Source organism: Rhodotorula toruloides (genome assembly GCF_000320785.1).
Source record: "Rhodotorula toruloides NP11 unplaced genomic scaffold Scaffold1, whole genome shotgun sequence".
NCBI classification, from domain to species: domain Eukaryota; kingdom Fungi; phylum Basidiomycota; class Microbotryomycetes; order Sporidiobolales; family Sporidiobolaceae; genus Rhodotorula; species Rhodotorula toruloides.
In genome coordinates, this window is record NW_015622961.1 from 997,300 (window position 1) to 1,016,465 (window position 19,166).

General features: G+C 61.8%; 10 protein-coding genes across 10 annotated transcripts; 6 read left to right on the forward strand and 4 right to left on the reverse strand.

Moving 5' to 3' along the window:
- Nucleotides 1–335: 335 nt before the first annotated feature.
- On the forward strand, nucleotides 336–3,213 carry RHTO_00406 (intra-Golgi transport-related protein; the record flags this gene model as incomplete). The annotated part of the gene is made up of 9 exons (XM_016414090.1): nucleotides 336–659; nucleotides 718–894; nucleotides 950–1,184; nucleotides 1,237–1,670; nucleotides 1,729–1,953; nucleotides 2,012–2,359; nucleotides 2,418–2,771; nucleotides 2,831–2,932; nucleotides 2,989–3,213. The coding sequence occupies 9 exons, from the start codon at nucleotides 336–338 to the stop codon at nucleotides 3,211–3,213; spliced, it is 2,424 nt and encodes an 807-aa protein (XP_016277097.1).
- Nucleotides 3,214–3,377: 164 nt separating this feature from the next.
- Nucleotides 3,378–4,995, forward strand: RHTO_00407 (polynucleotide kinase-3'-phosphatase; the record flags this gene model as incomplete). Its single annotated transcript, XM_016414091.1, has 7 exons — nucleotides 3,378–3,390; nucleotides 3,451–3,645; nucleotides 3,707–3,979; nucleotides 4,034–4,102; nucleotides 4,160–4,273; nucleotides 4,328–4,488; nucleotides 4,546–4,995. The coding sequence occupies 7 exons, from the start codon at nucleotides 3,378–3,380 to the stop codon at nucleotides 4,993–4,995; spliced, it is 1,275 nt and encodes a 424-aa protein (XP_016277098.1).
- A 389-nt stretch (nucleotides 4,996–5,384) lies between these two features.
- RHTO_00408 (proline iminopeptidase) lies at nucleotides 5,385–6,927 on the forward strand (the record flags this gene model as incomplete). The annotated part of the gene is made up of 9 exons (XM_016414092.1): nucleotides 5,385–5,411; nucleotides 5,484–5,555; nucleotides 5,645–5,880; nucleotides 5,948–6,026; nucleotides 6,086–6,149; nucleotides 6,209–6,272; nucleotides 6,332–6,485; nucleotides 6,545–6,715; nucleotides 6,838–6,927. 9 exons carry the CDS (start codon nucleotides 5,385–5,387, stop codon nucleotides 6,925–6,927), a joined length of 957 nt encoding a protein of 318 aa, XP_016277099.1.
- A 141-nt stretch (nucleotides 6,928–7,068) lies between these two features.
- Nucleotides 7,069–7,850, reverse strand: RHTO_00409 (DUF1690 domain protein; the record flags this gene model as incomplete). Its single annotated transcript, XM_016414093.1, has 4 exons — nucleotides 7,069–7,098; nucleotides 7,159–7,234; nucleotides 7,294–7,658; nucleotides 7,764–7,850. The coding sequence occupies 4 exons, from the start codon at nucleotides 7,848–7,850 to the stop codon at nucleotides 7,069–7,071; spliced, it is 558 nt and encodes a 185-aa protein (XP_016277100.1).
- A 101-nt stretch (nucleotides 7,851–7,951) lies between these two features.
- RHTO_00410 (50S ribosomal protein l15) lies at nucleotides 7,952–9,137 on the forward strand (the record flags this gene model as incomplete). Its single annotated transcript, XM_016414094.1, has 5 exons — nucleotides 7,952–8,191; nucleotides 8,263–8,426; nucleotides 8,489–8,642; nucleotides 8,706–8,831; nucleotides 8,889–9,137. 5 exons carry the CDS (start codon nucleotides 7,952–7,954, stop codon nucleotides 9,135–9,137), a joined length of 933 nt encoding a protein of 310 aa, XP_016277101.1.
- Nucleotides 9,138–9,262: 125 nt separating this feature from the next.
- Nucleotides 9,263–11,764, reverse strand: RHTO_00411 (ERCC4 domain containing protein; the record flags this gene model as incomplete). The annotated part of the gene is made up of 9 exons (XM_016414095.1): nucleotides 9,263–9,285; nucleotides 9,341–9,425; nucleotides 9,503–9,731; nucleotides 9,790–9,894; nucleotides 9,972–10,250; nucleotides 10,309–10,847; nucleotides 10,905–11,375; nucleotides 11,442–11,595; nucleotides 11,652–11,764. 9 exons carry the CDS (start codon nucleotides 11,762–11,764, stop codon nucleotides 9,263–9,265), a joined length of 1,998 nt encoding a protein of 665 aa, XP_016277102.1.
- Nucleotides 11,765–12,179: 415 nt separating this feature from the next.
- Nucleotides 12,180–12,996, reverse strand: RHTO_00412 (uncharacterized protein; the record flags this gene model as incomplete). Its single annotated transcript, XM_016414096.1, has 4 exons — nucleotides 12,180–12,341; nucleotides 12,415–12,501; nucleotides 12,585–12,754; nucleotides 12,819–12,996. 4 exons carry the CDS (start codon nucleotides 12,994–12,996, stop codon nucleotides 12,180–12,182), a joined length of 597 nt encoding a protein of 198 aa, XP_016277103.1.
- A 199-nt stretch (nucleotides 12,997–13,195) lies between these two features.
- RHTO_00413 (ubiquitin-activating enzyme E1 C) lies at nucleotides 13,196–14,956 on the forward strand (the record flags this gene model as incomplete). Its single annotated transcript, XM_016414097.1, has 9 exons — nucleotides 13,196–13,328; nucleotides 13,400–13,520; nucleotides 13,589–13,669; nucleotides 13,747–13,919; nucleotides 13,976–14,152; nucleotides 14,208–14,372; nucleotides 14,428–14,491; nucleotides 14,543–14,698; nucleotides 14,761–14,956. 9 exons carry the CDS (start codon nucleotides 13,196–13,198, stop codon nucleotides 14,954–14,956), a joined length of 1,266 nt encoding a protein of 421 aa, XP_016277104.1.
- A 240-nt stretch (nucleotides 14,957–15,196) lies between these two features.
- RHTO_00414 (DJ-1 family protein) lies at nucleotides 15,197–16,962 on the reverse strand (the record flags this gene model as incomplete). The annotated part of the gene is made up of 4 exons (XM_016414098.1): nucleotides 15,197–15,432; nucleotides 15,489–16,333; nucleotides 16,394–16,481; nucleotides 16,743–16,962. 4 exons carry the CDS (start codon nucleotides 16,960–16,962, stop codon nucleotides 15,197–15,199), a joined length of 1,389 nt encoding a protein of 462 aa, XP_016277105.1.
- A 328-nt stretch (nucleotides 16,963–17,290) lies between these two features.
- RHTO_00415 (uncharacterized protein) lies at nucleotides 17,291–19,054 on the forward strand (the record flags this gene model as incomplete). Its single annotated transcript, XM_016414099.1, has 5 exons — nucleotides 17,291–17,460; nucleotides 17,580–17,841; nucleotides 17,903–18,637; nucleotides 18,712–18,827; nucleotides 18,889–19,054. The coding sequence occupies 5 exons, from the start codon at nucleotides 17,291–17,293 to the stop codon at nucleotides 19,052–19,054; spliced, it is 1,449 nt and encodes a 482-aa protein (XP_016277106.1).
- Nucleotides 19,055–19,166: the final 112 nt, after the last annotated feature.

Below are 19,166 nucleotides of genomic sequence, written 5' to 3' on the forward strand. Positions count from 1 at the left end.
TACGCTCTCGCGCTCGTCTCGGTTGTCTGCAAGCGGTTCTAAGCGGTTGTCCGGTCGTAACGACGGGTTGACTTCGCAAGGACTGATGAGGATGGGCGGGAGGGTGGAGACAATGGGGCGGTTGGTGGCAGCGCGGAGGGGCGTACTAGCAGTCTCGGAAGATAGCAAGCCACTCAGACACGCCTCCTAGCCGTGTTGGCGAGCATGAAGCGAGGCGTTCTGGCGAGAGATGTGGTTGCCATCCTCCCGTTCACCCGCTCGGCTCAAACAGCGGTCTGTTGGCTCGAGACGGCTGCTAGAGCTGGACTGGGGCTACTCGACTACCGCCGCTAACCATGGCCGCCGCCGTCGCTCCGTCGAGTCCATCCCATCCCGCTCCACAACCCTCACGAACCGACCCCGCCTCGCTCCTCACACGGCAAGACGTCGAGCGACACTTGTCGGCACTTGTCGCACAAGAGTCAAATCTCGATGCGCGCCTCACGCAGCTCATCTCGTCGCGGAGCCGGCTCGCCCACCAGCTCAAGTCGCTCGCTTCGCTGTCCGAGGTAGTGGGAGGTATCCAGGGCGAAGCAGAGCATATGGCTGGCGAGATCGCAGCGGTGGCAGAGACAGCAGACCGGGTAGGAGCGAAGGTGCGGGGTCTCGACGAGGAGCAGGTCTGTCGCTTTCTCCTGCATGAGAGGGAGGGAAGTTTCGCTGACCCGTCTCTTACAGTCGCGCGTCAAGGAGTGCATTGAGATGGTGCAGGCCGTCCAGGAGCTCAAGACGGCCATCGCCAGCCTCGACATCGCGATGCAGAAGCAGGATTGGGAGGCCGCAACTCGGTGCATGCAGCGGGCGAGGGCTATCGACCCTAACATCGTCTCGAGCGGTTTCGCGGAGGCTGTCGTGGTGCGTGACATGTCATCCATCAGGTCTATGTGTGCTGATCGACTCGCTCCTCCAGCCAACATCGGACCTTCCCTCGACTCCCTCCGCAACTCTCGCCCAACTCCGCGCCTCCCTTCTCGAAACCTTCGTGACCGCCTTCCGAACTGCCGCCGAAGTGAACGACACGAACAACATCAATCGCTTCTTCAAGCTCTTCCCGATGATTGAGGAGGAGGAAAAAGGCCTCGAGGTGTACGCCGACTGGGTTGCAGGCATTGTGCGGGCGAAGACAGGCGCGCTGAGCACGAAGAGTGCGTCGGCGCCCCCTTGCTGCGTGATCCGGTGCTGACGAGTCGCTCGCAGGTCAATCACCGACTCACTTCTCGGCCCTCCTCACGACTCTCTTCGAAGCCATCGCCCTCATTCTCTCCCATCACCAGCCCGTCGTCGAGAAGTACTATGGCGAGGGCAAGATGATGTCAGTCGCCGGCTCGCTGATGACGGAGACCGAACGACTAGGTCTGCGAGTGCTGGGGAACTGGGAGGAAGAGCGGCGGATCCGGAAGAAGGTCGCGGACGTGCGGGATCATCGGTTTGCGGGCGTCGGTGTGCTGAAGAAGGCGGCGCCAAAGGGGACGAGCCCGATGACGGCCCAGACGGGCTTCGACGGTGCGAACGGAGTCGCGCAGGCGGAAGGAGACATCAATCCACGGGAGATTGATGCCGTTCTCACAGAGTTGACGATGATGAGCGGGCGATGGGAGCTGCTGCGGAGGTTTCTGTATGGCACGCTCAAGGTGCGTCTCGCCCGTGCTGCTCAGAACTCCGGCCTTCGCTGACTCGACGATGCCTCAGGACGATGAACCCCAAACTCCTCCAGCGACAGCTCCGCCCCCGTCGACGACTGCTACAGCAACTCTCGAAGCTGATCCGAACGCTCGACAGCCCGAAGTCGCGCCAACGGACGAGGCAGATCTCGAGGTTGCGGAGAACAGCGCGCTCGGCAAGGAGATCGCCAGGCAGCTTAAAGAGACGTACATGCCCCTCGAACTGTGGTACTTGCGGACGGCTATCGAGCGAGTGAGTCGCCTGCTTTGGACCGAACTGGACGGCAGCTGACGCTTTTCCCGCTTCGCAGGCACACCAGATGGACGAGCCCGACTTCTCCTCCACGCCCTACCTCTCTTCCTCGCTCGACGACATCTTCTACATCGTAAAAAAGACGATCCAGCGGCTCGTCTCGACCGCTCAAATCGACAACCACGTCGCGATGAATGAGGAGCTCCGGTCCGTCCTCGACCGCGACATGGCCGAGATCTGGCGGGCGCGGATCGAGGCCGCGTTCAGGGACCTTGCGGCGAGTCAGACGGCGCAGAGCGGGATGGCGATCGGTGTGAGTGGGATTGGGAGCGTTGCGGCGATGGGCGGCCGGGCGAGGGAGGAGGAGCGGGAACGGCGGGAGAAGGAGGCGAGGAATGTCTTCATCGTGTGTCCTACTCGCGCTCGCTTCTAAGGATGTTGCTGACGGTCGGCTCTTCCGGCAGGTCTACCTCAACAACCTCGACACGGCGGCGTCCTACACCTCCCGCCTTCTCGCCGAAGTCCTCGCCTCCGAAGCGCTCGAGTCGTCCTTCTTCCTCTTCTCCGAGCTCGAACGCGCCCGCACCTCGCTCTCGCTTCTGCGCAACTCGGAGGAAAAGTTCCGAGCGGTCCTCAAGTCCAGCCTGGATCACCTCTTCAACCAGCTCGTCCGGCCCAAGTTGCGGCCGCTGCTGAGCGAGGTGTACAAGGATGTGTCGTACAAGCTTGATGAGGATGCGTATAGCGAGGCCGAGTACCGCGACGATGTGCGAAAACGCTTCGTCAAAGGCTGGGATGCCTTGATGAGCGCGTACAGGGTGCGTCCGCCCTCTCCTACTCGCCCCTACAGTATCTCTCAACTAGTTGTGGTTTGCAGGACTCGCTGACGGAGAGCAACTTCAACTTGTTCTTCTCGACGGCCGTCAACGTCCTCGTCCGGCCGTGGGAGAGCATGGTGCGAGGCATGAAGTTCACCGAGGTGCGCAGTCCTTCTCTCACTCTATCTTACGTGCGATACTGATGTCTGGCCTGTAGCTCGGCGCCCTCCGCCTCGACCGGGACATCCGCACGATCCTCTCCTACCTCTCCGGCCAGGCGCCCTTCGCATCCGGCTCTCTCCGCGAGTCATTCTCTCGACTGCAGCAGATTGCGACACTCCTTACGCTCGACAGCGCGGATGAGGCGGAGGAGGTGTTGAGCGCGAGCGGGAACAGGTTGACGAGCAGCGAGGTGTCGAGTATCCGGGCGCTCCTGGTGTAGCCGCTCGGAGTGGTGCGTATCGGGGTGATGCTGTGCATTGTTGTCGTCCTCTCTGTTGTCCCAGGAGAGTCCGGCGAGCTCTTCCCACGCGCATTGACCTTCTCAATGTCCGTCGAGTAGCTGCGGAGAGGAGACTTGCGCTCTTTCACCTCGACCACGCCAGCATGTCGTCAGCCAGTGCGTGTAGACCATCCCAGCCGTCCTATACACACGCTGACAAGCCTCCTACACCCACAGGCAAGCGCCCCGCTCCCTCGCACGCTGCCACCGCCTCCCCTCCTGCCAAAGTGCTCCGCAAGGAGGACCAGGCGTCGCCCACCCTGCGCAAAGCCGACAGGCAGGTCCAGTGGCGCACGGAGAGCGGCGCGAACAGCACGCTGCTCCACGCGACATACGGGCAGCCCCAGCCGAGCGAGAAGATCGCAGCTTTCGGTGCGTTCCCCTCATCTCCGCTCGCTTCCAACTCATGCGCTGACCATGCGAGCTTCTGTAGCACTCGACCACTGCCTTGTCAAGTTCGAGGCGCCAACCTACTCGTGGCAGGGTCCGAAAGACTGGCAGTGGAACGATCTCGCCGACGTCCCCCCCGTCAAGACGCCGACTAAGAACCGCCTCGAAGATTTCAAAGAACGAGTCGGCTACATCCTGCGCGACTTGAACCTCCCTGTCCGCCTCCTCGCGTCGACGCAGTACGACCCTTTCCGCTTTCCGGCGCCGGCGGCTTGGTTGGAGTTCGAGAAACGCTGGAATGGAGGAAAGGTCATCGGTGCGTTCCGTCCCACGCTCTGTTTGTTCGGTTTGCTGACTTGCACTTGCGCAGACCTCGGCGAGTCGTTCTTCGTCGGCGATGCGGCGGGGAGGGCGGGACAGAAGCTGGACTATGACCACAGTGCGCGCCGCCCTCGCTCGCCTCTCTCGCCTCGCTGACCTCGCTCGGCTTCCGCAGAGTTCGCCGACAACATCGGCGTCCAGTTCTACATCCCCAAGAACTTCTTCACCGGCACGGAGGACACGAATCAGTACCAGTATCATGGCTGGCTGGCCGCGAAGTACAAGTCTGGTGCGCTCTCTCGCTCTCATCGCTTTCTCCGCGACTCATTTCTTGCGGCGCCAGACTTCTTCGTCCTCCCTACGAGTACACCGCTCATCCCCAAGCAGCTCGTCGTCGGAATCGACGAAGTTCCGCCCGAGGTCATCCTCTTCGTCGGACCGCCGTGCAGCGGCAAGACGCATTTCTACCGCCGCTACTTCGAGCCGCTGGGTTACGTCCGCTTGGTGTGTTGCGAGCCTGTCCACGACTAAGCTTGCCTGCTGACGACTTGCCTCGAACAGACCGACCCCGAGGACACCAACACGCTGCAGCACCTCCTCAGCGCTACCGTCAAGCCCAAGTCGGTCGTCGTCGACGCCCTCATGCCGAGCGCCGGGACTCGCAGCACACTCGCTCGCTTCGTCCGCGCCTACTCGAAGTCGAACCACCGCGTGCGGTGCTTCCACTTTGTCGCGGTGGAACACCTCTGCAAGCACAACTCCGTCTTCTTCCACCTCTACGGCGCGGAGAAGGACGGTCAACGCCCGCGCTTCGTCACGGAGGACGACTTCCGCAACTGGTACAGTCGGTGGGAGAAGCCGACGCAGGAAGAGGGGTTCGACGAGGTGGTCAAGCGCATCAACTTTGTCATCGACCGCAAGGGCTTGGGCGACGAGGAAGTGTACAAGAAGTGGCGCAGCAAGTACCTCAACTGCTACCCGCGCGACATGTCGGGCAAGGACACCAACTGAGGACGCCTTATCCACGCGACTTCCTCTCCCACCGCCGTCTCGCCATCTCCGGCTGCCTCGCTTCGTCTGCCTCCTCGTAGCTACTCTGAAACGACGGCTGTGTGCTGATTGAGCCCGACGACGAGCTGTCCGCCAACTTCTCTCCTTCGACTGATGGGAATTGAGGAAAGAGGGATCTCGCTCGCAAGGACTGGAGGAAGCGCCGGGTCGGCGGGGATGCGTCAAGAGTTTCCTCCAGAGCGTGCAACTGCGGTCACAGCTTCACCAAACGAGAGCGAGCAGTCGACCTCGTCCGTCGGCACACCCGCGCGGTTCCCCTGCTCATGCTCGCACGCTTCACACGCTTGCTCAGACCAGCTCAGACTCAGACGCACGCTCACACTCGCACAATGTCCATGCTCTTCCCGCCCATCAAGGTGCGCTGGCCCGCCACGCTTTCCCCGCTCAGCTCTCCTTCGCCCGCCTGACCGCGCCTCCACTGCTCGCAGCCTTACAAAACCGAGCTGCTGTCCGTCTCTGACTTGCACAAGATCTCTGTCAGGCAGTACGGCCGCCAAGATGTGCGTACAGAGCTCTCCCTCGCCCTCTCGTCTCCCCACCTCGCGCCGCTTTCCCGACAGTAAGCTGACTTGGCTCCTCTCTTCCGCAGGGCCAGCCCGTCTTGATGGTACACGGCGGTCCCGGCGGAGGCTGCGACGACAAGGACGCGCAGCGCTTCGACCCGGACGTCTACCGCGTTATCCTCGTCGACCAGCGTGGGTCGGGAGAGTCGCTTCCTGCGGCTGAGCTCAAGGAGAACACGACGTGGGACCTCGTGGAGGATTTTGAGAAGGTGCGGAAGCACCTCGGGATCGAGCAGAAGTGGCATGTCTTTGGCGGGTCCTGGTGCGTTGCCCGTTTCCGTTCGTTCCGTACCTTCGCTGAGTGGGCGCTGACGGATGTTGTGGAGCAGGGGAAGCACGCTTTCGCTCGCCTACGCCCAGACGCACCCGGACCGCGTCAAGTCGCTCACCCTTCGCGGCATTTTCACCGTACGCACTACCTCTCGAACCGTACATCCTCCGACCTGGCTGACCCCTCACCCTTACAGCTGCGACGAGAAGAGCTTCTCTTCTTCTACCAGGGACCCGGGACGAGCTTCCTCTTCCCCGAGTGTGAGCGTCGTCGCCTTTCTCGCTAGCCTTGCAGGTTGCTGAGCTGTCTTCTCGGACAGACTGGGAGGAGTACATCGACGTTATCCCGGAGGAGGAGCGCAGCGACATGATCAGTGCCTACTAGTGCGCTCGCACTCTCCCTCTCACCGTCGCTCGCTCATCTGACCGACTTGCTCTCGCAGCAAGCGCCTCACATCGACCGACGATGCCGTCCGCGCCAAGGCAGGTCGCGCATGGTCGAGGTGGGAGATGGCGACGTCGCGACTGCACCTGAGCAAGGAGTATCTCGACAAGGCTGACGACGCCGACTTTGCCGACAAGTTTGCTCGGATCGAGGTTCGCCCTGCCTTCCCTCATGCTGCGCCCACTTCTCGAGACTGACGGCGTTCGCACAGGCCCACTACTTTGTCAACAACGGCTTCATGCAAGACGGCCAGCTCCTCCAGCGCGAGAACATCGACAAGATCCGCAACATTCCTGCTGTCATCATCCAGGGCCGCTATGACTGTGTCTGTCCGGCCAAGACCGCATGGGACTTGCACAAGGTTTGGCCTGAAGCGGAGTATGTGAGTCGAGACGATTCTTTCCCTCCTCCCGCCCCCCCTTCCCTTCGAATCTGCTTTCTCGACTTCGCTTCCGTATTGCCTCAACTGATCCGTGTGCACTGACGCTCCTCTCTCTTGCGCAGATCGTCGTACCTGACGCCGGCCACTCCGCGATGGAGCAAGGCATCGAGAAGGCCCTCATCGACGCAACGAACAAGTTCGCCAAGCCGTAGACGAGCCATCCTCAGCCGCTATACAACCCATACAAAAACTCTCATGACGGACGCGGGAGTACAGATGCACAGCTGGATTGCGGTTTCACGGCGAGTTGAGAACAGCAGAGGTAGAAGAGGGTCTACGATAGAAGGGCGAGTCTAGTTGGCGCTGACGGTCGCGAAGAACGCCTGCAAATCCACGAAGCGTCAGCGGGAGCGAAAGGAGCGGAGGTCTCAGGCGGAACGCACCTTTTCGACACCTGCGACGGCCTGCTTGAACCGCTCCGCCTCGTCTCGGCAGTTGAGCGGGCTCTTGGCGTTCTCGCTGCAACGGAGAAGACTGTCAGCAACAGGAAGAGCGTCAAGAGACGCAGCAGGACGCACAGGAAGCACTTGTGCAACGCCTTCTTGCCGTCGTCAAGTGCCCTCCACTCGTCCGTCTCCTCGCGCTGCTTCCGCAAGCCGGCGCTCCTCTCCAGCAATCCTTCGAGGTCCTTCATGAGCGTCGCCGAATGGCTCAGCCCCTTTGCGGCCTCGCCCTCGGCAGCCCCCCTCTCGCGGTCGAGGTTCTCCTTCTCGAGCGCGCGCTCGATCTCGTCGCGAACCTGCTGCTCTTGTTGTCTGAGGTGCTGGAGCTCGGAGGTGATGCGCTGCTGGATGTGCTGGTCGAGGGCGGCTTGGCGAGATGAGGGGACGGAGGAGGACGGGAGCGACTGAGACGAGAGGTGGTTGATGAGCGACTCGGAGAACTGTGTAAGGGCGTCGTAGCAGTCAGTACAACCCTGTCAATGCCGTCCCCCGTGCGCTGCAGCGTTCGCCAGCGCCCTCATCATCGCGAGGAGGGTGCGACTCGCCTGGATGGGCTGGTCGCGGTTCGAGAAGAAGGACGTGTCGCCTGGAGCGGTCTGCTCTACGTCTGGCTTCGACCCTTGTGCGCCCATCCTTGCTAGCCGGCGTCAAAGTCGTGGTCGACCCTTTCCCTTCGTCCTCCTCCTCGACGTTGACCTCGCACTTGACCTCGACTCGCTTAGGACTGGCCAGGATGTCGCTCACACGGCTGCTGCAGCGACTCAGCATCGCACACTCGCCCGTCCAGCCAGCGCGCGCCGCCTGCGCCCACCTCTCGACCGTCGTCCACCGCCCTCAAGCGACTTCTTCCCGCGCCCCGTACACCGCACTCGACGCACGCGCAGGCTCACGAGGGGTACGGGCAGCGCGAACATACGCGACAGAAGCGTCCAATCTCGGCAACCTGTCCCCTGCGCCTGGCTCGACCCACTCGGTCCGTCGCTCATCTCGCTTCCCTCTCCTCGCGACGAACCCGCTCACATCGCTTCTCGTCCGGCTCTGCAGCGCAAGCGTGTTGGACGTGGACGTGGTTCAGGGTTGGGAAAGACGTCGGGCAAGGGTCACAAGGGTCAGAAGGCGCGCTCGGGCAATGGCAAGCCAGCGGCACACTTTGAAGGTGGTCAGACGCCCTTGACGCGGCGGTACCCCAAGCGAGGATTCACCAACATGTGCGTTCGCTCTCTCCCCACCCCTATGCCGACGCCAAACCCATACTGGCTCGCGCTCGCAGCAACAAGGAGAAGCTGGTCCCGCTCAACCTCAACCGGCTGCAACACTGGATCGACCGTGGCCTGATCGACCCGTCGATGCCTATCACAATGAAGGAGCTGAAGGAGTCGCGGTGTGTGCACGGCATTAAGGACGGCGTCAAGCTGCTCGGCGATGTGAGCTCTACTTCCTCCCTTCGTTTGCTTCCCGACACTCGCTGACAGCATTCGGGTATATAGGGCGCAGAGTACCTGACAGCCCCCAATCTGCACATCACCGTCTCGAAGGCGTCCGAATCGGCCATCAAGGCCATCGAGAAGCTCGGCGGGACTATCATCTCGCGGTACTACAACCGGCTCACTCTCGTGCGTCGCCTCAGCTCTTCTCCTCTCCTGCGTCGCTAACACGAACTCGTTACGCAGCGAGCCCTCGTCCGCCCCGACATGTTCATCAAGAAGGGCAAGAAGATCCCGCGCGACGCCGACCCGATTGCGCGCCGCGACCTCGTCTACTACTCGAGCGAGGAGAAGCGCGGGTACTTGTGGGTTCGGGCACAGGCGGATCAGACGATGGCGGAGATGGAGGCTGCCGAGGCTGGCGAGGCAAGCGAGGTGAGCGAGGTGAAGCCCGTCGAGGGGGAGCAGGCGAAGCAGCCGGAGGTGTCGGCGTAGACCTGAGCGGTGCAGCTCGTTGTACTCTATCGCAGCTTTCGCATTGCACGCAACGTCTTGGCGAGAAAGAGATGGCGACGTTGCCCACGAAACGGGGAAGCGGAGGGCTACAGCTGTCCAGACGGCTAGAGGAACATGGTCGGATCGCCTGCGCGATCGTGCTCGTCAGCGGAGTCCGTCACGGGCGACTAAGAAGGACCTACGGGAGTTGAAGACCTTGTAGATGAAGGCGGACAGGTCTTTGCCGATTGCGCGGTTCGTCGCTGTGCCGTCAAGGTTGCGCCCTTTCTGCGCGACGTCCCGGTATCAAGACTTCGTCAGTTCGCATCTGCCAGGACGAGGAGGCAGAACCGGCAGCGACTGACCCCAATTCCGACGAGCATCTCCTTCTTGTCCCTCTCGCTCGGACACCGATCCCAACTCTCGTACAGCGCCCTCAGCGTCGGATACTCGGCGACAATCCCCTTGGCGACCGACTCGGTGACTTTGGGGAGCGAGGCGAGCATGCGGATGTACGTGTCTTGCAGGTCCTTGCCTGAGACGACTTTGTCTTCTGACGTGCCGAGGATCGAGATGTGCGAGTGCTTGAGACGTCTGCGTGCAAGAGTGCACGGTTCAGTCGATGCGGGAAGAGGTGGAAGAGGAGACGCACTGATACGGCTTCTGGCCGATGTCGAACGTGAGCTGCTCGAACCAGTCGACCGCTTCGGCGACCTTGTCGACGCTGACGATCATGCAGCGGGACTTGACCTGTACCCTACATGCCGAGGTCGTCTCTCGCATCAGTGACGGGCCTCAAGCAGCCGGTCCATCGTACAAAGCGACTTGACGTACCTCATCAGCTCCAGCTCCAAATCATCCCGACTCGGTTGATCCTCGCCGATCCCAGCAGGCTTGACACCCTTCGTTGGTGCATCCGCTCCCTCCGCTTGTCCCGCACGAATCGAATTGCGGTACGCCTCCTGCCTCGCTCGCTCCATGTCGCGGTAGAGCGTGTTGAGGCCGAAGAGCATGATGAAGAGGTTGACGTGAGGCGGAAGGCGGGACTGGATGGTCGAGATATGGGTAGAGAGGGTAGAGTTGGCGATGTGGCGGGACAGGTCGAGGGCGGTCCTGTAGCGGGAGCGGCGTCAGTATCGCTCGGGGTGAAGCGAGAGAGGAAGTGACGCACAAAAAAATCAAGCGCGAATCCTCCTCGACCACGATCCGCTCCTTGTCCTTGAGCGGGACGTACATCCTGCGCTCCTCGCTCCACATCCTGTCGCACAACCTCGTCCACCTCACCGCTCCCTCGCATCCAAGATCCTGCCTCGGTGACTCGGGACATTCGACATCACAGTCGTACTGCTTGAGCCGTTCCTGGACGTCGCGGGTGATCTCGAGCCAAGGCGACGGCTTCGACTTCTGTCTCGCCGTCTTGCCCTTCTTCTTCCGCCCGCCGTCGCCATACAAGTCGTCCGAATCTTCGCTGGACGAGTCGTCGTCGGGATTTGCGAAGGCAGTACCGGAGATGTGGACGGTGAGCTCGGCAGTCGTGACCTTCTTGTCGCCAGCTCGCAGAGTGTTGGCCTCGCGCAAGCGCATGCGGTCGGCAGTCTCGAGCTTTTTAAGCGCGGTCTTCGATAGGCCGGCGGTCGAAGCCGACGTCGAGGTGGAAGCAGCGGACGTTGCACGAGCTGGAGGAGCGGCGTCGGCGGAAAGTCGCGAGGTCTGCGGGGCAAGGGTGAGCGCGGCGCGAAGATCAGAGCAGATCCCCAGACAACGCACCTTGCCCTTTCGCGCAGCCGCAATCCCGTCTTCCTCGCCCACCGCTGCACTCAGCGACCGCTTACGAGCGGGTCCTTCGTCCGGCGAACGCTCCTTCTCCTTCCCTTTCCCCTTTCCCTTCTTGCCCTTCCCTTTCACATCCGTCGCAGGACTCGCCAAGATGTCCGCCCACAAGTCCTCCTCTTCCTGCACGAGGGCCTGCACCTTCCCCTTCCCTTTTTCCCTGTCCGTCATGAACGGGGCAGCACTCGCTTTCGCGCTTTGCGACAGCTCGTTCCACAGCCGCAGTTGCTCATCGGCGTCGATGTCGTCAATGTCGATGATGTCTTGAGCGGGACGAGCGGGTGGAGGAAGGGCTGGAGAGGAGAGGAGGCCGAAGTTGTTGCGCATGGGATGCGGCGAGGAGGAGGTAAGGATGGGGTCGAGATCGCTCATCTGTGCGAGTGTGTGAGCGCGCTGGAGGGGAACGCTCTGTAGGAGGGGGCTTCCGTTTAGCGTTGCAAAGAGGAAAGGCTCCTTGGGATTGAACGGACGCACCTGCGCGATCCTGCCCGTCCCAGCCGTCATGCTGGCACTCCTTCCCATCGCCTGACCTCCCACCAGACCATTTGCGCGCGAACTGGCGCCGAACAAGGCGGTCGGAGGCGGGAGGTCGTCGGAGGTAGCGAGGTCGAAAGCTCGTTTGGCCGATCTGTACAGGCTGAGATCAGCTCAATAACTATCTCGTTGGTTACTGCTGTTGCGCACCTGGCTGCTGGTACGCTCGTTGAGACCGCTCGACTCGCCCCACCTCGCGCGAATTCAGCGAACCCGCTGTCATCGTCGCTGCCATCGCTGAGCTCGATCACGTCTGGCGCCATGTCCTGCAGCTGTCACAGCGCCTTTCCACCGTTCCGCCCCCGCTGGACGCGTTGTGCGAGGCGTTCGAAGGGGCGCGTTTCGGTTCACAGATGAGGATTTGGAGGAGAGGGATGGCGATAGGCGGGCCAGGGCGAGTCTTCGGTTGTGCAGAGGGATGTGGGCAAAACTCTGGTAGTCTAGCGAGCCCTGCAAGTCTTGTAGCCAGGAGTCCCTGGAGGAGAAGCGTTCTCTCGCCTCCTCAACTCCGCTTTGTTCTCTCTGGCTACGCTGGAGAACACTCGGAAGACCTCTGGCCGAGTTCACTGACGGTCTGGCTGCGAAGCGTGAGTCGTGGAAGATTGAGATTGCATGCACGGAAGGTACAAGCGAAAGCGACGTTACAAGCGGCTCGAAACACCGACTCCTACCCTTTGATCAGAGACCGGTTACGTAGGCGATGAGACTTTTGGCTGCATCCTCGAGCTGGTATTCAGTACTGAGAATTGACTCGGGAGGCGGGAGACCGTAGTGCTCAAGGCAAGCGGTGAGCTGATCAAGCTGAAGGGCGTGGATAGCGCAGAGGCTGTCAAGCGTGTGCTGAAAGGGACGATATGCATTGATCAGCATCCACAAGGGAAGAACTGAGCGGCTTGGACATCCAGCGACACACCGGAGGGAGAGCAAAATTGACCGAATCGCGGATGGGAAGGAGCTTGGCGTCCTGCGGGTGGTGACGAACGCGAATATAGTTTGCCAACTGTTCAATTCGAGCAGTTTGAGAGACCGCACGACCAGCGGTCAGCCCTGAAGCCCTTTCGCGAGGGCAACCTCCGTACGCACCTTGGCCTGCTCGTTCTCGATGCGCTGGAGCGACTCGCTGATCTGCTGCATCTGCGTGAGCAACGTCGCAAGGGTTCCTTCGCCTCCCGCCTCTCCGCCTTCCGCCTGAAGCTGCGCAAGCAAGTCATTGAGAGCAGCGTGGATGTCGGTGCAGTCGTCGCGGTATTGCTCTGCGGGGGAAGCGACCCTGTGTCAGCACGACCTTCAGCCTTTCGCTCCTGGCTCGAAACGTACGCGCGTTCGGCTCGCCCGTCGCTCCCTCAGCAATGCGCTCCGCCAGACGCCAACACGCCGACAAGTGCCCAATCGCTTCGTGAGTCGGCTGGACAGGGTTCTGCAGGACGCTCCAATGGTACACGAATGCCACGCTGTAGTTCATTGGGGCGCGGCGAAGCACTGGAAGCGTTGTCATCGCGAGTCGATGTGAGGAGACAGAGGTGGGTGAGCGGAGTGGGAGCGGCGCTGGGTCAGTGTGCTGAGGCGACAGGGTCCTTGTGAGCGTCTCAGCAGTCCTTTCAAGCCAGTCAGCAGTGTGGCAGCGTGTAGTCCAAGACGAACCCCTCTTCCCCACCCGCACCTCACGCTTGAACACTCTTGCTTGCTCTGCTGAGATGGTCGTCAGCAAGTACGCTCACCTTGACAGGGTCCTCACCCGTGCCGGGCCGTACGTCGACCCAGAGTCGTTCCAGGGAGGAGCAGAGGTCCAGTCCTTCCTGAGGGACCAGTGCAAGGTGCTCGTCATCGGTGCGTACGGCTTCGCGCGACCATATGACCCGTTGCAGAGCTCACCACGGACGTGTTGCGCCCCTTCGCAGGCGCCGGCGGTCTCGGATGCGAGATTCTCGCCAACCTCGCCCTCATGGGCTTCGCCGACATCCACGTTATCGACATGGACACGATCGACGTCTCGAACCTGAACCGCCAGTTCCTCTTCCGGTGCGTCTGGAAGCGGGGCGAGGGCGAGTGAGCGAGTATTGACGCTGAACTTGCCTTCCGAACGACAGTCCTGAGGATGTCGGCAAGTCGAAGGCGCAGTGTGCGGCTGACTTTGTCATGAAGCGCGTGCCGGGGTGCAAGGTGACGCCGTGAGTCCACTATTGGCCCTTCGACGCCCGGCGGAAGCCCAGCTGACCTGGAGACTCGCCCTTTCCCCTCTCGCCAGCTACCACGGCAAGATCCAGGACAAGGACGACGACTACTACATGCAGTTCAACATCGTCATCTGCGGTCTCGACTCGGTGGACGCGCGGAGGTGGATCAGCGCGACGCTCGTCAACCTCGTCGACCCGGAGGTGCCAGAAAGCCTCAAGCCTCTCATCGACGGCGGGACGGAAGGTGCGTCGCCTCGTAATCTTGCACGATGCTTTCACTGATCTTGGGACGCCCGACAGGCTTCAAGGGCCAAGCTCGTGTCATTCTGCCGACCATCACGTCTTGCTATGAATGCTCGCTTGACATGCTCACCCCGCCGACCGCCTTCCCTATCTGCACCATCGCCAACACGCCTCGCCAGCCCGAACACTGCATCGAGTGGGCGAGCATCCTCGAATGGCCGAAGGTGTTCAAGGGTGAGTTGCTCGCTTGTCCGTAGAGAGAGCCTCCCCTGATCCCGTCGCCGGGCAGACAAGAAGCTCGACAACGACGACCCCGAACACATCCAGTGGCTCTTCGACACGGCTCGCAAGCGCGCGGAGGAGTTCAATATCCCCGGCGTGACCTGGAGCTTGACGCAGGGTGTTGTCAAGCGCATCATCCCCGCCATCGCTTCCACGAACGCCATCGTCTCCGGTGCGTTGCGGTCATCACAAATGCGATTTCTGGTGCTCAAGCATTCGCCCAACAGCCGCCTGCTGCAACGAAGCGTTCAAGATCGCGACGAGCACCAACCCGTACCTCAACAACTACATGTGCGTTCTCTCCCTCCCCTTCCTCCGACTCTCGCTCACAGCGTTGCGCAGGATGTACACGGGCAACGAGTCGATCTACACCTACACCTTCGAGCATCAGCGCAAGCCCGAGTGCCCCGTTTGCGGGGGCGAGAAGGTCACGGTCTCGCAGAACCCGTCCAACTCGCTGCAAGACCTCATCGACATGTTGCTCGAGAGGCAGGAGTTGTGCGTTCCGCTCGCCCGTCCTCGCAGCGAAAGCCGAGACTGATCAATCATCGCACGCGCAGCCAAATCCGCCGCCCATCTCTCCGCCTCGCCTCGAAGTCGCTCTACCTCCAGGCCCCGCCTCAGCTCGAAGAAGCGACGCGCCCCAACCTCGAGAAGACGCTCGCCGAGCTCATGCAGTCTGGAGACGTGGTCACCGTCACCGACGCCGGGCTGCCCTTCTCGCTCGACTTGGTCGTCAAGTTCGAGCAGGAGTAGATCCGCTCTGCGCGCACTGTACATACTCTCTCCCTCGTTTTCCCCTCGCTTTGTCGCTTCTACCTCGCATGCATCCCAAGATACCATCAGAATCGTTTGTTTGTCAAAAGCGTGTGCGAAGGAAATAGGGAGGGACAGCAAAGAAAGGCGAAATGAGTGTCTGTGTGGGAGCTATTCAAGTGACTAGTAATGTGCGTGCGTGCGTAAGACTGCGAGTCAAGAACCTTCATACGATTTCCTCTAAACCATCATGGGACCCTCAACCTCGTCCCTCTTCTTCCGTCCCGAGAGCATCTCGACAAGCTGCAACGCCCACTCGAGCGCCGTACCCGGTCCACGACTCGTGACGAGGTTTCCGGCGACGACGACGCGGTCGTCGGAGTAGTCGTAGTGCTTTTCGAGTTGCGAGCGGACGGACGGGTGAGAGGTGAGCGCGCCGCCGAGACCGATCTGGGAAGAAAGAGCGGCGAGCGAGCCTGCTCGGAGAATGGGATCAGCACGCGATAGGAACGTTTGAAGGATTGGCACGCACCAGCGCAAATGCAGCCGACAAGCTTCTGCTCCGACCAAAACCGCCACAACAGCTCCTGCACGCGCTTCTCCTTACTGAGGCGCTCAGCGCCCTTCGCTCCGCCAGGCACGACTACCGCGTCGAACAGATCCCAATGCTCCTCCTTGAGCGTCTCGAACTGGGTGTCGGCGAGAATGCGCGCGCCGCGCGAGAGGGTGATGTGAGGGAGCGAGTTGGACGGCGAGAATTGCGGCGAGACAGAGACGAGGACGGGGTTGAGTGACGCGCGGACGAAGACGTCGTACGCGGTCATGACTTCGATTTCCTCCGTCCCGTCGGCGACGAGGACGATCACGCGCTTCTCGCCTTCTTCCTTCGGGAGGGGCTCGAACGCCTTCTGCGCAGCCTTCTTCCACTGACTTGCCGTGCGCTTGAGTCCCTGCGACGCGTTCCGACTGAGCGGCCTGTCCTCGAGCGTGACACCCCTGCGCTCGCCCGCGTCGAGCGTGCGGTCGCCAACTTTGACCTGCTCACCGACGCCGTTGGACTCGACTCCCGGCGTCGCAGGGAGCGTCGGAACAGGGACGCCGTCGATCTCCGCCGCGGCCGAGATGGACTCGCCCTTCTTCCTGTCGCCCGAACGGTGCCTACTCAGTCCCCCTCCCGCTCCATTCGCTTCGCCCTTCCCGCCGCCAGACGAAGGTTGACGACGGACGCGCTGCGAGGTCGTGCGACGCGGAGGAGGCGGACGCCAGCCGTCCAATTCGCTGTCCGGGCGGACTTTCGTTGCGGTGCCGGGAGCGGCGGGGGCAAAGGTCACGCCCGGGGCGGCCATGCCTTTGGTCGACTCGCCGACGTCGAAGGCGCTATTTGACAATTCTGGTCAGCACAAGGTGGGATAAGGAATTCAGAGCTAAGCGACGTACCGCGCGCCGATTGAGTCGGGGTGTCGCTCCCTGCCATTCGCCTCCGAGTCGTTCAGAACTTCCGAGGGAGGACGGGGGAAGTAGCTGTCTGCGGACAGTGAGGGAAAGAGCGTCAACTTCGCTCGACCCGGAAACGTTAGATCTGCTGCGAAGGCGAATCCAGCGGAGTCCCTGCCCGCCAAAAAAGAAACGCCGGCAACTGGACGCGACACCGTGCGTCGTCCGGGCCAGGCAGACGTCCTCCTGTCAACGCACGTTCCGTCATCTCGCCGGCAACTCCGCTGACAAGCCGGGGAGGAGAGGTGAGGGGTGGCGAAGCAGGGCAAGGCGAACGCGTCTCCAAGCTCACCAGGCGGTGGGCTGGTGCTGTAGGACACTCCTTGCGGACTCGGCAGAGCGTTGGGGATGGCGACGCCGTTGTTGGCCGGCGCGTACTTGGCGATGTCGTCGAGGCGTTTCCCGCGCGACGAGCTGCGCTGCTGCGGTTGCGGGCGCTCTGAGCGAGGCGATGAGCGCGAGAGAGACCGGACGAGACGCTTGAACGCGCCCTCCTGCTTGGGCGAGGTCATCGTCGACGAGGTGCTTGCTGCGATGGGCGTTTGAGGAGGCGAGAGGGGTTCGCGGCGGTTCGAGCGGGGTTGGCGGTGGTCGTAGGGCGTGTCTAGAGTGTGTGTGAGTATGCTGAGGCGCGCAGAGTCCTTGTAAGCGACTTGTGAGACGAGCGAAGGGTGCCGCGGACGACGAGAGCGATCGAGTTGACCTTGGACGACGACGACACACTCGCATCCGCTTCGTACGGCTCAAAGGCCCGCTTACTACTGTCAGGGTCTTGCTACTCACCCGTACAGCCCGCCCGCCGCTTCCCGCGCTCTCCGCTCGTCGAACCACACCCTCCTCATGTCGAACGGAAAGACACCCGCCGACGAGGACGAGAAGGGTCCACAGGGCAAGATTGCGCCGTTCTGGGTCGAGAGCAACCCGCACAGGCCCGCGCAGAGCCAGCGAGCGACAAGCTCGGGCAACTCGTTCTTTGGCAGGATTGGACTCGCTCAGCCCTCGTTGCGCATGTGAGTCGCCAGTTTTTTCGTCTCCCCAGGTGTTGCATCGTGTTCAGGATGGCGAGCACCCCCTAGAGACGGAAAAGACGGAAGGGACTGGCGCGAATTGACCCAGACCATACTCGCAGATCCACCATCGAAGACGTCTTCTTCGTCCATCCAGCCGCCGAAGGCGTTCCGACCGACTCTGAGCGACTGCGAGGCCACGTCTCTCTCTGGCTACCCAAGGCGCGGGCCATCAAGGACCTCTCCGTCCGCTTCTTCGCGCGGTACGACATCGCTTGGCCCGATACGACGCCTTACGAGTCGGGCGTCTGTCTGGAGCGGACCGTGTCGCTCGTCCGTGACGGCGAGGAGATGCAGCTCGACAAGGGCGAGCACACCTTCGAGGCGAGTGCTGACGGAGAGCCGTACTTCCGCTCCTTCCGCTAACTACACCTTCGCTTGGCAGTTCATCGTGCACATTCCGCCCAGCACGCCTCCTTACGAACGCTCCATCTATGGCCGCGTGCGAGCGGGATGTCAAGCCGTCGCCCGCGGCCTCGGTCCACTAGGCAGCGACCTCCTCACTCCCGAACGGCGGATCTACATCTGCGTCAACCCGGGCCTCGAAGAACAGTCACGACCTCCGCCGCCTCTGAACATGCGTATGGTTGGCGAGACGGAAGAGTTCGGGCCCTACGCTTTCAAGTTCCAGAGCCAGTACGCGATGGTTGGCGGACTTGTGCTGCTCAAGATGCACTTCCTCGCACCGAACACCGAGCTGGTCGTCCATGCGGTCAGAGTCAAGGTGTTGCAGACGTCCGAATTGCAGTCGCCCTCGACCGGCCACTCCTGCACAACTAAACCTTTCGTCCAGCCCGTCTTCACCCTCGACGCGCTTCACCCACCAAACAACGCCTCCCTCACTCCCGCTCCTTCCTCCACTCCGATCTCGCCGACACTCGCCTCTCCCTCTGCGCCCTCGTCCGCCCCGCTCTTCACCCTCACTCCCGGTACCGAGCACCGACTCCGACATCTCGGCCGCCTCCCAAACGACAACGAGGTCCGCCCGACGACGCAAGAAGGGACAGACACGCCTATCCGGATGAGGCACGATATGCAAATCGAGGTCGTCTGGACGCGAGGAGGTGCAGAAGGGGAGAGGAAGAAGACGATCCTGACGCAGAAACTGAATATATTCTCCGTGCGTCCCTTCGTCTCGCCTCCCTCTTCCGAAGCACAGAGCCAGACTGACGCAAGAGGAGGCTTTGTGCGCAGTGCGCATGCTTCTTCGACTCGCTCACCCTCCCGCTCTACTCTCCGACTGATCCGAACCCAATGACGGACAACACGAGGATTCTGATTCCTTGCGTTTGTGGGATGCCCTTCCGGCGGTGCGCTCCCCGTTCTCCGACTTTCGCCAGATCGAATGCAAGCTGACCTGCGGCTGAACAGGCTGGTCGAGGAGCACGGCTCATCGCTCGTCCGCCGACACGCCTTACGAACAGGCGAAGTAGCGCTCTCGGAGGACTCGGAGTCGGACGAAGATGACGAGACAAGGGCGCGAAATCGGCGACGGCGGGCGGAGGAGGGGAGGCCCAAGGTGGGAGAGTTGCGGTAGGCGCGAGCGAGTTGAGCGTAGTGACATATCTTGTCGTTGTAAAGAAGCGCATGCACTTGCTCCTCTCTCGCTTTGATGCCGGAGCTGACAAGATCGAGAGGCTGCGGGCGGA